Raw genomic sequence first — 15868 nt, 5'->3', positions numbered from 1 at the left:
AAGTTTTTTTTTCTTATCGCCCTCCCATTTGAACCCAGTAAATAAGGGAAGCCTGCCATGCCCGTCGCTAAGATAGCTGGAGCAAAGTGTAGACCTTCTTCTACAAGTTGTATTGAATTTACCAAGAGAATCTTCAAAAAGAGCCATTTATGGAGCTGCCAGCGCCTTTGCTGCTGAAGTGTTGCAGTTAATAGCTGAAAATGCAAATAAAGGTATCAGTGGCTTGCGTACAACGAAGACCTAACTTTCTGCATACAGTATTGTCCAGAATCCTGTTGGCGCAGCTCTGCAGGCATAACACTCGTGATGTCATCCGCCATGGCCTTTTGTTTGAAAGTGTCCTGTTCCCACCTTTTCCTCCGGTCCTGATGCTCCCTAGATGTCCATTTGGATCTGGAGTAGCCTTTCGGAGCCTCCGGGCAGGGGGGAGCTGTCTGTCTCCCATCCAGATACCCTCTTGGTATGTGCCCTTGACCTGGTCTCGGTGTGTGTGTTTGTTAAGCAGTGCAGGTCTTATGTGGCTGATATGTAGCTAAAATGTATGTTGCGTTTAGCCCATTGGTCTCTGGAAACCTTAATGTTCTGTAAGTTGGGTGATAGATGATCCTCTCCTTGAAGTTCTGTCTCCTCTTTTGGACTTAGACCCAAGCATTGTGCCCATCCTTCTGCTGGGCTTTCCCCGCACAAGGCAGTTATATAAAATGAGTAGCTGATAAACTGTCTTTGTATCCATCTGTCAGGCCTTCCAATGTGTGAGCTATTTTATGGTACAGTAGCCTGGGTAAGGATTTGGTCACCTGGCAGTGGTCCTCTGGCTACCATAGGTGAGCTGACAGGTGGTTATTCACATGCCTTGCTTTATTTTGATAATGCCTGTATATATTATATGTGACTGAATACACCACTGGTCCTTTCTGTTATATCCCAATTTGATTAAGATACTTTTTCGTTGTTGTGATTGCTTTTTGTCTACCAACAACAACGCACATTTACGGGAGTACCACGCATAAGCTGGTCAGTTTGCATAGCGTAATGTGATGTTGGCCACTGTGGGGCTGCCTAGATCACTGCTTGCAGGAGTGATTCAGATTATAACTCCACTGTCCCTGTTGTATCGGGGATGCTGGTCGCTGTAGTCCCCTAAGCTCTGGCTTAGATGGCTTTAAAAGTAGATGAAGTCCTGTTCATGGTCTTAAGCTCTCCTGCTCAACAGTATGCCACCACCCGCATATACACACAAAAAGGTGAAGGTTCCCCTTGACAATTTTTTGTCCCGACTCTAGGGGGTGGTGCTCATCCCCATTTCCAAGCCATAGAGCCAGTGTTTTGAGGTCTCTGGCTGCAGAGCCAGAGGTGGGGAGTTCGAATCCCCTCCAATGCCTCCTTGACAGGGGCTGGACTGGATGATCTATAGCAGTGGTGTCGAACTGTGGCCCTCCAGATGTTCTTGGCCTTCAACTCCCAGAAATCCTGGCCAGCAGAGGTGGTGGTGAAGGCTTCTGGGAGTTGAAGTCCAAGAACATCTGGAGGGCCACAGTTCGACACCACTGATCTATAGGATCCCTTCCACCTCTGCCGTTCTAAACTGATTATGATAATGACAAGCAACAGAAGGCAGCACTGTTGCATCCAGATAGGCTTTCGCTGTGAAGGCCTCCTTTTCTGATCTTTAAGTAATTAAGAGAAATTCACAGAATTTCTGATGAACAACCCCCGCTTGCCGAGGACTTTGGCCAAATGATCCGTGACAGCAAAGTTTGCTCCACATGTGTCGTCAGGCACGCTAGATAACAATTCTATTTTTGGTGGTATTTCGGAGGGCAACGTGTCAAGGTTAAATTTTGAACTCGCACATAAAATACTGGGGACAGTAGTTATTGGAGGCATGAATCGTGTTGACCCCAATTTCAAGTGACCTGACCTTCGGGTATTTGCACAGAGGTCTGGAAATAGGACAGCCTTGTGCTTCTTTATCCTAGAATTCAAATTGCTTTGAAATTATACCACTTTATTTTTAGACATATTTTTTTAAAAAAATAGCCAACACTTGGGTTCTGCCTACAAAAGCCACTGACAGCCCATCACCTGCTCTTTGCACTGGTCTCATCCGCTGTTAAAGCCATTTAAGCCTGTGTCACATCCTTCATCCTGCGGTGTCATTAACAGTTTTTTTTTCTTTTTTGAGGGAGGGAAAGTAGAATCATTAAGAGAAGGACAAGGAGAGAATTGGGTAGCTCAGGTCTCTGACCGCAGAGGTTGGGAGTTCGATACCCCCACTGGGCCTTCTGCAAGTAGAGCCAGCCTATGTGGCCTTGAGCAAGCTGTACAGTCCCAGGGCACCCTGGGAAGAAGGAAAGGGTAAACCAGAGTGTTCTCTACCTGAAAACCATGGAAAAGGCTTCCCGTCAGCCAGAATTGTCTTGACGTCACTTATTTCTGTGCTGCCTTCTCATAGGGAAGCCAAGGCAGCTCACAGCAAATAAAACAACAGATATATATAAAAAAACACAGTGTAAATATCACAGTTGAAAAACAATTAAACAGATATAAAGTTTTTTTTTAATTTAAAAATCTGTAAGCTCAAAATCAGCATCCTTCAGACAACGGGCTGCTTAAACATCTGCCCTAAAGAGGAAAGTCGGTGTCCTGATGAAGGAAAGGCCAGAGGGAAGGAAAAGCCAGCTTGGCTATTAATAGAGCTTCAGTGCCAACTCTGCGCTGTTATTTCTAAGGTCACAAAACTGGCTGCAGAGCCAGAGGCTGGGAGTTCAAATCCCCGACGGTGCCTCCTTGACAGGGGCTGGGTTGGATGACCGCTAGGGTCCCTTCCCGCTTGGCAATTTGTAAGATTATGGGATAACTCGGTGGCTTAGGGATCTAGCGGGAAAGCCTGAGGTGGGGAGTTCAGTTCCTCAATATCGCTCCTTTTGACGGGCTGGACTGGATGATCCCTGGGGTCCCTTCCAGCTCAGTAGTTCTCAGATGAGTCCCTGCTCTCCTGGCCTGGGATTGCAGCGTTGCCATTTCCTTTTTTCCAGCAAAAGAGAGAGAAATTGGCCCCTGAAAAGTCTTGTCTGGAAAGCTTTCCCTCTGGTTGGAGAAAGGGGTCAGGAAGGTTTTCCGTAGGGAAGGGAAGGAGCCTTTAAAAAAAAACATTTTTGCCTTTGCCCTCTTCCAAGATGGTGGAACCGGCTTCAGTCTCTCTCCCCCCGCCCGCCGACCCTAGGGGTCCCTGTGTGTGTGATCTGCGTTGCACTCCCCTTCGTGCGTCATCACTCGGGGCCGAGACTCGCCTGCACAATAGAGAAGCGGCTTCTTTCGAGGGTGGCTGCCCGGGCCGTGGGGGAGGGCCCGCCGGGAAGGTAAGGCCAGGAGACGCCTGGCAGGGTGGGGGGGAGGGGAGGGCCTCCAGAGCCCGTTGCCGGTCTCCCCACTCCCCTGTCCCGCCGGTTCCCCCCCCCCAGCCTTTCTTGCAGCCTGATGCTTTTCTCTCTCCTGGAGAAATGCAAAAACCGAGGGCGTGCAATCGTCTCCTCTCTTCATTTCGCCCTGCACAGGGTTGAGGCTTTAAGATCCTGGGGGTTTACTCAGAGGTGCACCACCTTGAGTGTGTGTGTGGAGGAGCCGTCTCTCCCCCCTCCCTACAGAGGGGGGATCTAAGAGAGTGGCCTTATAGGGCTTTGAATGGGGATTCAGGGAGGAGAGTCCTTCCACGTGAGATGAGAAACCGGAGGGTGTGAAGCCAGAGCAGGGAGTCCTCCGAAGGGCCAGGTCATTTTTTTTTGTTTTGTTAAAGGCAGGGCTCCTTCGAAGGTATTGCAAAGGCGCAGGGATCCTGCCCTCTCGGCTGCTAGAGGTGCTATTTCTTTAGCAGATGTAAGTTTTACAGGGAAAGGGGGGAGGATGGCCCTGCATCCAGCCCTCTTCACTTTATCCAGACTTGGGACCGGCTGGGTTATTTCAACCCCGGTGGCGTTGACGTTGCCAGCAAACGAGAGGGTTGGAGAACACGTTCTGCCCAAGGTGCTCTGCGCAGGACAGGAGGATGATGCTCACCATGCTCTAGGTGTCCCACTTGCCCACGCTCCTGCCATCTCAAACAGGTCTACCCCACCTTCACTTGACTCTGTACGATAATGGCTCTCGGTCTGTTCCAGCAGAGAGAAAAAAAACAGAAGGATCTTGGATAGGATGGGTTTTGGTTTTCTCTTGTTAAAGAGCTCTCAGTCATGGTCAGGTAACGAAGGCATCGTTTGGACAATTAGCTGCCGATAAAAACCACCCTTGGCTGTAGCAGCGGCTCAGATCAACTTTAGCGTTCTAAAACGAGCATTGACCAGGCGTCCTTTACTTCAGTCGTGAGACTTCCTGTTGTAGAATTTGAACGTAGTGTCTGCCTGCGCTTAAACCTTAACTATTTATTTAAAATAAATCTTTTTACCTTTTCTCCTTGAAAAGGATGGAAGCTAGTTATTGAGGGAAGGCTGGCCTGAAAAGAGAGGTCTTGGACTGCTTGGGGAAGGACAGCAAAGATGGAGTCCGGCTGGCCTCCAGTGGCACGGAGTTTCACAGTCTCGGGGAGCCTATGACCGGTGTACAGGAGAGCCACGGTCTGTGGTGTACCACGTCATGGTAATAAGAGTGAGACTCTATAGGGATGTTGTACAGTACAACCTTCCCAGTTTTGGCAAGAATCCATAATTATAGTTGTATCTTACCGTATTTGAAAGCGGTTGGGAAGTGCATTTCACTTTATGGGCTATCATGTAGCCTTAAGGGGAATTCTTCACCCCCCCTAGAGGAAGGGAATAGGAAACCATTTCTGACCATAAGTCAGAATGAACCTGATGGAATGCATTTATGAATTATGAATACTGGAGGATATGTAGGGTGTAGCAAATAAAGGGACAGACTAGGAGAACACTGAAGACCCGAGTTCGAATCCCCGCATAGCCATGGACACTGTTGAAAGCACTCCTTAAATATCTCAATTACCTCGAATGCCCTGTTAGGATTGTTGCCAGCCAATACCAACTTGATCGCACATCACACGCGCGGATGAGTATCCGGCATGTACTTTCTTTCCCTCAGGGATAAAGTTACCCCCACCCCGCCCCTCTTGAACCTTGTGCGGCAAGGCACCGTGGTGTGTGAATTGCTGCCGGGATGAAATTTCAGCTCTCCAGCTCAAATGGTCGGGCACTTTGAACAAAGACCGAGAGGCTCCCAGGTTGGGCAGGTGACGGGACCGGCCGCAAACCACATTGTGCGTCTGAAATGCGTGGCCCTCAGAGGTGTGAGAAAGAGGGCGGATTCTTCCTCGTCTCAAGTTTGATCCTCGTACGACTCGGATGCAGGCTTCCTTGTGTCTACTTTCCCCTGGAAATTATTTGTTCCTTTTAGCAAATAAATATGATTATCTTGCTTGAAGATCGTGAGTGCCCTCCCTAGCCAGTAACTCTGTCAATGGGGTGCAGTATCTTGGATTTCTTCCCCCCCCTCCAGTCACTAGACATTAGGGTTGTTTTATTTTTCTGGCCTGATTTTAGTCAGCCTGTTTTCTCTGGTGGCAGTTTTTTTTTTTTAAAGTGGTCTCTACCTGGAAAAGTTCGGCCATAAGCCACGATCAACTTGACAGCACACAATAAATGTTACCCACAAATGAGACTTAACCCCTTCCCAGTCTTGTCTTGGTTGTGCAGCTTTGGCACCCTGTGGACCCGACCCATTAAGCTCTTCATCCCTCACCCCGCAAGTGTCTCCTTTCACACCTGGAGAAGCCGGCAGGTTACCCGATCCTGTTAACTAATCCTGAGAAGGAAAGTTTATGCCGAGTGCCCTTCTCAGGGCACTGACCTTGACCTGGTTTGAGAGACTTCCTGCCTCGCTGAACGTTTCTCGCTGAGGGCGCCAGGCCAGCGTTGACCAGCTTGGACCCACTCGCCCTCCTGCATCCGTAGAGCCCCAAGATCTTTCATCAAACGCTGCAGCCAGAACGGCGGAGACCTCACTGGGGAGGTCCATACCCCACCCCAAACCCTCAGCAGCACCTTTCCACGTTCAGCAGGGAAGTGCACTGGTCAGAAAAAAACGGATCGGTCAGGGTTTCCCCATCAGCCGAGGACTCTCGAGGCTCTGCTTCAGATTTCTGTGCTGGTCATGTCAAGGTTTGAGAGAGACTTCAAGGCGAGGCGATCTGCAGAAATGGAGGAAAGACTTTCTAGGTTGTGCTCTTATCTCCCGCCACCCATTTAGGAATAAGGCCTGAACATGGTGAATCTGTTAGGAAGACGTTGTTCGAAAGGGGGCACGGTGTTCGGCTTCCTGCCTTGGTTTCCCCATTGTTGACTCAGAAGAAGGGGATTTGAGGGTATAAATCAGTGCAAGGGGGGACAAGCTCTTTAAAGGACAGCATCTCCCTCTGTCAGCCTGCTTGGGTGTTAAGATCATCAGGGGAGGCCTTGTTCTTCGTCCTGTTACAGGCCATTTCTGGGTTCAGGTTTCCGGCAAGGACAACAGGCTGAGACGCGAGGCAGCTGATCCATAAGCCAATTTTATTAAAGTAAAAAAGGAACAGCCGGGTCTCTCTGAAAAACATTTGGAGAGGCATGTACATACATTTTATAAGGATACGAGCAAAGAGCCATACATTTCTATTGATCATCTGTACCCCCAACTTTTGGATCCTGGCCCTGATTTGGACCTCAGTCTCCTCTTTTCAGTTGACCCATTGGTTAGAAGAAAATATACATTTTCTGCCTTGACCTCATCTCCAGGGGATGCTCCCTGCAGTCTGGGGGTAATGACAAATATCCTGTTTTCTTAATGATATGTTTATATGTGTTGGTAATGTTTCTTCCTGAGATCTCTGCCCTGTCCTTCAAAGAGGGCAATTCAAGAGTATTCTGTTATCTCTGGCCTTCCTGCCCTTTTTAATTCCAATGGCCTAGCCATCTGGCCGTACTTTACCTAAATGTCAACTCCTGGTATAGGATAAAAGGTCTCATTGTTTATTTAGATGGCCCAATGGATGGGCCATAAACTCCCATCAGGTATGGCTTGTCTATTTGGGGCCTGGTTGGCCTCTGCTGTTCCCGGGTCTGAGGGGCAGGATCAGAATACTGTACCATTGGGAGAATGTATAAAATGTACAGCATTAAGGAAGTATAAGGTACAATAAAAAAATAAGATTCTAAAATACAATTGAGATAAAGTGTATAAAACCATAACTGGTACAGTACATCAAGAGCGTTGGTGGCATAGATACAGTAGAGATACAATATTGTTACAGTTGCATTGTGAACAAGATGTTAGTACATAAAGAAATCCTCAAGCTTTATTGATACAGTTAGTAGTAATAACTCTGTTAAAATGCAGTATCATTATCCTCCCCTATCAGTCCCATCACCTTCACCAGGTGTGTCTTTGGTGGGGGGGACACACTGGAGAGGCCTTCTTGGTGGCTGTTCCTTTAGACTCCGGAACTCCCTCCCACTGGAGGCCAGTCTGGTCCCATCTTGGCGGTCCTTCCTCAAGCAGCCAAAGACTCTTTGGGCAGAGTTTCCCTCAGTGACCAGCTGCCTGGGGGGTGGGGGGTTTAAAGGATTTTTATGCTTCATTTCGACCCTGCTGTCATTTACCATTTCTCCATCTGTTTGAGCTCCTTTAGTATTTGTAAACTCTTGTTTCCAGCGAGAAATATTGTCTTTTAATGATGTCAGCCGCCTGGGCTCCTTTTTCCAAAGGAGAACGTTGGGGTAAGGTAAATTTTTGTCCAGTCGTGTTCGACTCGAGGGCGGGGTGCTCATCCCCGTTTCCAAGCCATAGAGCCAGCGTTTTGTCCGAAGACAATTTCCGTGGTCACATGGCCAGTGCGATTTAGACACGGAACGCTGTTACCTTCCCACTGAGGCGGTCCCTATTTATCTACTTGCATTTGCAAATGCATTGCAACGTTGGGGTAAAAGATGTTAAATTCATGCCTCCGAAGCAGGAACTTTGAACAGAAGGCAGGGGGGTGTCGCCTTTTCTGCGGGCTGCCTCTATGGAGCCTGGCGTTCCCTTTAACATCTGGAATGGTATGCACAGCTTCCGCCAACCTGCCCTGATCTTCCCCGTATCTCTGCAGATACGGAGGCTGTGGCAGTTCTGGGTCCGGTGACCTGAAAAGGGATCCCCAACTGCAGGCAGGAGGTGGGTGCCCTCTTTTAGGCGATGTGGAGCTTGCCAGAGCGAGGGGGGGTCTGTCTGCCCTGGGGAACAGAGGAGGAAAAGGAGACACATAGAGAGATTCCCCCACCAGCAAGTTTCGGGAAGTCCTCTCGCCTCCAGGGCCCCTTCTTTGCCACGATCCCTCCTCCAACTTGTGAGGAAGAGGCGCCGGGACCTGTGTGTGTGTGTATATGTGTCTCTCTCTGTCCAGGCAGTTCCTCCTTTTTCCCTGCACAGCTGAGCCAGTTTGCTTTCCCCTGGCCCCACCTCTCGGCTTGAAATGAGATGCTGGGCAAAGAGGCGAGGCAGCCGGGAATTGAAAGCGAAACCTATCGGAGAGCTGTCTTCAGGGCATTGAGCTGATCCTGCTTGCTCCCTGCCCTGCCAGGGAAGAAGGGGACCCAGCCTGGTGCGGCTTCCGTTCTTCCTTGGCAGCGGCCTCTCCTCTCTTTTCCCTTCCCTGTCACCCCCTTCTCTTCCCACCCAACACCTGGCCTTTTAAAAAGGTGTGCCCCCCCCTCTTTTGTTTCTTGCTCTCCCGATGCAATGCCCGGTCCTTACCGGTGGCCCCAGGAGACAACAGGAGGTAAGAAAAACCCGTCCATTCTCTCTTCTCCTCCCCCCCGTCTGATTCACCCCTTTCCTCCTCTTCTGCCCCTTCCAATAGCAACCTCCTCCTTTGAAAGCAGGTGTCGCTTCCAGCCCCCTTTGAATCCCCTCTGCTCCCTCTTAAGCCTTGGGGTGCCTTTGGATTTTGGTGTTATTTTGTCCAACTGGGGAGAAGAGCATAGCTTTCTGTCTGTACAGCTATACATCTATCTATACCGGCAACCTAGGTTTAGGCTAACTTCAAAAATCCCAGGTGGAATTCCAAGAGGAATTTTGGGGTGTGTGTGAAGAGCAGAAGACCCTTACATTTGTTGTTGTTGTTGTTTTTATGGCTTGACAAGCGAATACATTAATGCAGTGGTTCCCAACCATAGATCTCCAGATGGGCTCAGACTCCCAGAAGCCTTTACCACCAGCTGTCCTGGCCAGGATTTCTGGGAGTTGCAGTCCAAGAACATCTGGGGACCCCAGGTTTGGGAATCACTCCCTTAACATTTAACGGTCTCACGAGGACCCTTCAGTGTTGTGTGTGTTCACTGCAACAAGTTGTTGCTGCCGCTCCAGGGCGCACTCGCTTGTGAACGAGCCTCACCGTTCAGCCTCCAGATAGATCCTGGGAAAGCGTGTAATGCATCTGCCGCTCTGTGGTCTGGAACCGGCCTTAGCATTAAGGGGAACGGCGAAAGCCGTGGGAGTCGTTACAAGTTCAGTTTGGCGTATGAGAAGCAGGATGGAGAAAAATCAGTTATTAAAAACAAAACTTTCAAGTGGCTTTAAATCACAATTTAATTTTTTGGTCAGATTTGAAGGAAAAATTAAAAGAGTAAAAAAGAAAATCCCATGTTTTACTTAAATCATGATTTAGAGCTACTTTATTTAAATCAGATCCACTCGCGTGAGAGAGAGAGAGAGAGAGAGAGAGAGAGAGAGAGAGAGAGAGAGAGAGAGAGTCTTGGCCAGGAAGGAGATGAGAAATCTGAGCCGTTGGAGGGCTGTTTCATTTCTTCCCTTGATTGCCCAGGGAAAATTAGAATCTGGGGTAAACATACCTGTTGGCCCGAAGCCGTTTTGTGCTTGTGCAAGAAGGCAGGCCCTGTTAACTCTTTGCCGTCTGTAAGGGGACAGGCTGTTACCACCACCATCCCCAGCCTTGTCTTGCAGAGCTGGATGGGGGATGATTTCTTAAGTGGCGCCTTCTGGACTCCACTTGCCGTGTAACCCGAGGTCTGAAACGTCTACCCTTCTTCTCTTCTTTTTGCCAGGCCTCTGCGCAGCAGCCGCCCCCGTGAGAGCGAACCGCGGCCACCTCTCGTCCGGTGCATGCGCGTGCCCTCCCGCCCTTGCGTTCCAGCTGCGCGCTATGAGCAGAGGCGCTGGCCGAGGCAGAGGTTCAGAGCAGGCGCCCCCGAGACCTAGCGGCTTCTCTAACCCCGTTTTCTTTAACGCTCCTCTTCTCCCGCAGGGAGGCAGCGTGGACGATTTCCACCAGCGCCAGGTTGTCTTCCTCGAAGGGCGCCTTCCGGAAGCTCCCCTTTTGCCTTCCCAGAGGCAGAGACCCCACGCGCCCCAGAGCTACTGCCGAGGTCTGAGACCTTCCGCCCCGCCTAGAAGACCTCCCCCCCAGTGTAACCATTCCGGGCAGGAACAGAAACCCTCCTTTCGTCCCCAGCCACAGTGCGGCGGCCAAACCGCGAGGAGCAACGGCAGGGTCGACGGACTCGCCTCGGACTTCCAGGGGCTGAAGCTCACCCACGAAGGGCTTGAGCAAAGGCTGCTGCAGGTTTTGAGGCAGTTCCTGCCGGGAGAGACCGAATCGGCCCGCTGGCTTGCCCGCAGGCTCGGCGTCCCGAAGAAGGAGGTCAACCGTCACCTCTACCAACTCTGCCGACAGGGACAGGTGTGCCGAATCGGGGAGACCCCTCCCTTGTGGAGGTTGGCGGACAGTCCGAGGGCTCAGGGCGTGACGGAAGGAGGGGCCGCTCCCCGCCGGAGGGACTGGTATCGGCTACCACCGGCTGCCGGCCTCCCAGGAGGAGAAGAGGAGAGCTCGGCCTCCGATTCGGAGGGCTGCCCGGATTCTGCCGCCATGGCCGAGGTGAAGGAGCAGATCTGTAGCTTCTTGTTCGGCGTGGCCAACTCCACGGCACGCAACCTGGCCAGGAACATCGGCCTCTCCAAAGCCCAGGAGGTCAACGCCACCCTGTTGGACCTGGAGAAGTTAGGGGAGGTGCGCAGGGAGAACGCCAACCCCCCCAAGTGGTCCCTCACCGACAACAAGCGGAAGCAGATGCAGCACAAGGTGAAAGCCGAGGTGGTCAGCGAAATGGGCCCTCCGGCGCCCGACCCGGGTCCAGAGCCTCTGACTCCCACGGTAGAACCGGAGCTGCCCGCCAGCGTGACGACGCCTCCCTTCCCACCGGCTTCTCCACCTGCGCCACCTCCCATGCTGCTAGAAGGGGGGGAGGAAGAGGAGGAGGAGGAGGAAGAAGATGACGAAGAGGAGGAGGAAGAGAAAGTTGAGAACGGGAGGCAGCTGTTCCAGCAGCCGGGTGACGGTTATTTCCGCCGGCGAGGGCCCCCCCGCAAACGGGCCCGGTACCACTGGTTCCCCAGTTACGACAACTTTGAGAACGGCAAGTGGGCCACGGACGACATCCCGGAGAGCCTGAACGCCATCAACAACCAGGACGAGTCCTCCCGGTGCATCATGGAGTCCCCGCTCTCCCCCAGCTACGCGGCCCAGTTCGACACTGCCTTCTCCTGCACCCCCTTGGAGAAGCTCATGGCCTGCCAGAAGAAGAACCCAGTCAGCGGCTTGATCGAGTACACCCAGTACATGTACCAGCACTGCGAGTTCGTGTTGTTGAAGCAGAGCGGACCCTCGCACGAGCCCCGGTAAGAGAGCACTTCGAGGGGGAGGAGGAAGAGGGGATCGGTTCGCTTACGTTACTTGACCTCGGGCACCGCTGGCAGAACAGTTTGCTACCAGGAGCAGGGGTTTTGGGAAGGAAAGTGTATTCCTTGTCAGGGTTTATATCAGCATTGTGTGCGGTCCAGCCGATTCCAACTTATGGCTCCCCTTTCCAGGTAGAGTAGACTCAGAAGTGCGTTACCCTTCCCTTCCTCTAGGGGGAGCCCTGGGACGGTGCAGCTGGCCCAAGGCCACCCAGGCTGGCTCTTCTCCCCTGAGGCACAGTGGGGGGGATTCGAACTCCCAACCACTGGCTCCGCAGCCAGAGACCTAACCTCCCCCCGCCCCGAGCTGTCCAGCTTGAAAGCAAGCCAGTGTTACGATGCAATTGGGAAACGAGGCAGAGAAGCCCATTGCTTTCTGTGTTTACAGCTCGTTGCATCATCCTGAGACACGCTCATCGGTGCGGCTATTTGTGAGTCACGCTGTCTGTGTGCGGACGGTGCCACTGGATGTTCTCCGAAGCTATCCCTGTGTTTTAAGCTCCTTCCAGTCGGTTTTCTGTTACCCCCTTCCCTGTAACAGGAACCGACCTTTTCCATGGCTGGGATTAAATATGGAGAGGGCAGCGGACACCCACTGTTATCTCCCTTTTCCAGTCCAAAATAGATCCCACCCCCCATCTCCCCAGGTCTGAACAGCAGTGGGTGGGCATAAGATATTTATATGCCTTGCATTTATATCCATAACATGGGCCGGTTTATAAAGGTTTCGAAATACTTCCCTGAAAACAGTACACGAAGCTTTGGAAATGCCAGTATCAGCCACTATCGTTCTCCAGATCCATGGATGAGCTCGTGTAAAATGGAAGCCAGTTTTGAGTTTTAAAATTTCCGAATTTGAAGTCTCCAGCAGCGACTGGTTTTCTGCTTCGAAACGTGTCATGAACCCCGTAGAAATAGGGATTATCGTGAGAGTAAATTCCTCCTTCAAGGCCCTTTGAAGTCAAAGAGGGTGGAAATATATGAACCAAGGTTTGGGCCAGCTCTGGAGGAGGTACGAGAAGGGAATAAAAATCCATTTTCTGTACTATTGATTCTTCTTAATAGCTGCTCATTAAGCCTGCCCTCCTGGTGGCTAGGCAGGGACTGCCAAAGACGTGGGGTTGGGGGGCGGGAATCAATTAAGAGCGGGTGAATCGGAGAGGGAAAATGCGGGAGAGGTGAATCCTGGACCCATGTACTGAAGAGCAAGCCGCCCACATCCTCCCCACTTTCCAAAGAGATGCTTTGCAACATGGCTGAGGGGTTTTTCTCCTGCATAAATGACGTAAGATCAGCAGCGACCTCTCAGCCACAGCTTAACCGGGCTGTCTAGAGGCTTGTGGTAGGTTTTTGTATTAGGATACGAATAGCGCGTCTGTGGCTACAGGACTTGCCTGCTTCTGAGAAGGGTCCCTTCCTTTACTGGGAGACTCGGACCCCATCCTTCATCCCCCTCTCGTGCCATTTTGGACAGTTGAGGAAGTGAGATTCTTTTCTTAACTTCCGTTCCTGGTGCGTGTCTCTGTTTGCTTTTTTTAATAAAAGCAACAGCCGAACGCCCGGTGTTCGACAGCCACTGGTACATCGGTGGAACTGGCAGACAGGAAGATTCGATTTCTGGGTTTTTTCCCTCCCGAAGATCAGGATGAGAGGCAGCTTCTTTCCAAGCAGTGGAAAGATGGGTGTACTTTTGAGAAAGGGGGGCCTCGAAGCATCTGTTGGGAGGGCTCTGGAGGGGGGCCTTGCGCCTGGCCGATGGTGTTTAACCTGTGCCTTCAGCAACCCCCGTCTTGCTGCGCTGCCACCCCTGTTTCCAAACTCCGTGGTGCCGTTGGGCTTGCCGGGGAGCTAAAGAGGCTTTTCTGCAGTGGCTGCCAAGCTCTTCTGAAAGGGAGAGAGTACAGTCCTCTGCTGTGCACAGGGAGAAGGCTGGCAGGTAAAGAAATCCTTTAAAGGTGTGTACGTGTTGCCGAACGCTTGCACGAACGACGGCTTCGTAGTAAAAACAATTTCGGTTAGGGTAGCCAGCTCGGGAGACAGTCAGCACATGAAGCTGATGGAGTGAGACCTGGGCGAATGAGCTCTGTGGCCTCGGTCCTGTCCTACCTTGTCAGGTGGTTGTGAGGATAAAGTAAGCGAACATAGAATTATGTGTACTGCTCTCCATTCTTGAGGAGAACGACTGCGTTCATAATTATTTTAGAGAGACTGGCTTCCTAAAATATATACAGTAGGACCGTGGTATCTGAGGGATTGGTTCCGAGGGCCTCCCTGCGGATGCCGAAAATAGTGGATATAGCAAACCCTGGACAGACAGACAGACAATCTGTTGGTCTCTGGTTCCCTCTAGTGGCCAGTTCTGGTAATACACCTTAGAAATGTGTATTTCTGGGGGTGTTTATTTAATATTTTCAGGGAGTGGAGAACTGAAGCCACAAGGACTGGTCCCATGGATAGGGGGCAGCCCACTGTACGTGTGTGTATTGAGAGAGAGAGAGAGAGAATTCCTGTTTTTTCATCGGGTTGTATCTTCTGGCCTTCCCAGGTTTAAATTCCAGGCCGTGATTGACAGCCGCCTGTTCCCCCCGGCGGAAGCAGGCAGCAAAAAGCTCGCCAAGCAAGAAGCCGCCGCGAACGCCATGAGGATCCTGTTACACGAAGCAGAGCATGAGGGGGAAGACGGGGCAGAGCCGGAGAAGCCGATCTACGAAGATAGCTCCCCCAGCGAGGCGGAAATGGTGAGGCCGGTGGCTCAAGGAGCGAGCCGAGCGTCCGCCTTGGCGGCAGGGCCTCCCGCTGCCTTCTGCCCGGGGGGTATTCTAGACAAGCCCCACTCCGGCCCCACTTGAGGGGGAAAAAGCAGACTCCTCCCCAGAAGGGTTGCTGCTGGCTGCAGAAATGCTGGCAGGAGGGAGGGGGCCTTGGTCTTATTTGGAGAGGTGGATTTTAACTTCTCTCCGTCCTCCTCCCAGCCTGAGCAGACCGAGGCCGAGCCTTCCTCCACGACGCCGTCGCTAAACTTCTCCGGGAAGAACCCTGTCAGTGCCTTGATGGAGTACGCCCAGAAGTCCGGGAGCGTGTGCGAATTCCAGCTGCTCTCTCAGGAGGGGCCTCCCCACGATCCCAAGTAAGGCTGGGCAGTTTAAAAATGAAAAAATAAAAATTTCCCCCATGGCTCGGTGAGTCTTGACCAGCAGAGGATTCGGGTGCCTTAAGAACCTGCTATTGGCTTTTTCGTAGGCAGGTGGAAAGAAGTGGGCCGTCCTGGGGATTCCTGGTAGGATTGAAGATGGGGGAAACCTTGAGGGTTCAGAGGCTCCATGTTGCACCTGGCTTGGTGGGAAAGGGGTGAGGAGAGCAGAGGAGGTTTGCCTCTCCCCTTCCTGACCAAGGACGTGTGTGCAGGGGGGTCTAACCCTGCCCTTGTGCTGTTTTCCGTAGCCGTTGGTGATGAACCAAGAGTTTGGGAAGCACCCAGGTTTGGACTGCAACTCCCAGAACCCTTTGGGAGCCAGGCCGTTGGCTATTCTGCCCCGGGGACCATTCCTGGAGTTGTAGTTTGAAAGGAGAAGCCGCATCTCCGGGGCGCCGCCTCCTGTCTGTGCCTCCTTCGCCTCACGAGAGCCCCTTTGGGCTTTGTTTCTAAGACACACCTGGGGGGAAAAACCCAGGCTGAGTCTTCGGCAGCTTCTCCCTGCCCAGTTTTTCTTGGACTGTGGAGCTTTTATTCTTGAAAACTTCATTAAAAACCTGGACACACGGCTGTACACCCAGCTGTGTCGTCTCCCTTGTGTGTGTGTGTGTGTGTGTTCGAACGCTGCGTGTCGCTGTTGTCCCCGTTTAGGTTCAAATACTGTGTGAAAGTGGGAGAGCGCGTCTTCCCCACCGTGGTCTCGAACAGCAAGAAGGGAGCCAAACAGATGGCTGCAGAAGCTGCTATGAAGGGCCTCAGTGGCGACTCCAGCACCGTGACCCCCGAGCAGGTATGGGGAGTCCCCCGTCTCCTCCAGCCACCTTTCCACCCCTGCCGGCCTCATCCCGCCCTCCTGACAAGTCTCTGCCTTTTCTTCTTGCTTGCTTTCTCTCTCTCTGT

The 15868-nt window shown here is 51.9% G+C and overlaps 1 protein-coding gene across 2 annotated transcripts in view; it reads left to right on the top strand.

Annotated features, from left to right (window-relative positions):
• The first annotated feature begins 3279 nt into the window (after nucleotides 1-3279).
• Nucleotides 3280-15868, top strand: part of ADAR (adenosine deaminase RNA specific) — a 23205-nt gene continuing 10616 nt past the window's right edge. The window contains exons 1-5 of one of the 2 annotated variants that reach the window (XM_072984259.2): nucleotides 3280-3362; nucleotides 10283-11715; nucleotides 14321-14513; nucleotides 14748-14902; nucleotides 15620-15758. In XM_072984259.2, coding sequence (XP_072840360.2) covers nucleotides 10907-11715; nucleotides 14321-14513; nucleotides 14748-14902; nucleotides 15620-15758 — 1296 coding nt within the window. In that variant the 5' untranslated portion in view covers nucleotides 3280-3362; nucleotides 10283-10906. Of the gene's footprint in view, nucleotides 3363-5593; nucleotides 8798-10282; nucleotides 11716-14320; nucleotides 14514-14747; nucleotides 14903-15619; nucleotides 15759-15868 lie in introns of those variants that run through there. The other variant, XM_072984261.2, reaches the window with a different exon arrangement.

This window comes from Pogona vitticeps, chromosome 15 (assembly GCF_051106095.1).
Source record: "Pogona vitticeps strain Pit_001003342236 chromosome 15, PviZW2.1, whole genome shotgun sequence".
NCBI classification, from domain to species: Eukaryota; Metazoa; Chordata; class Lepidosauria; order Squamata; family Agamidae; genus Pogona; species Pogona vitticeps.
Note: the sequence above shows the minus strand (reverse complement) of the source record. Positions and strands in the feature narration are given on the sequence as shown.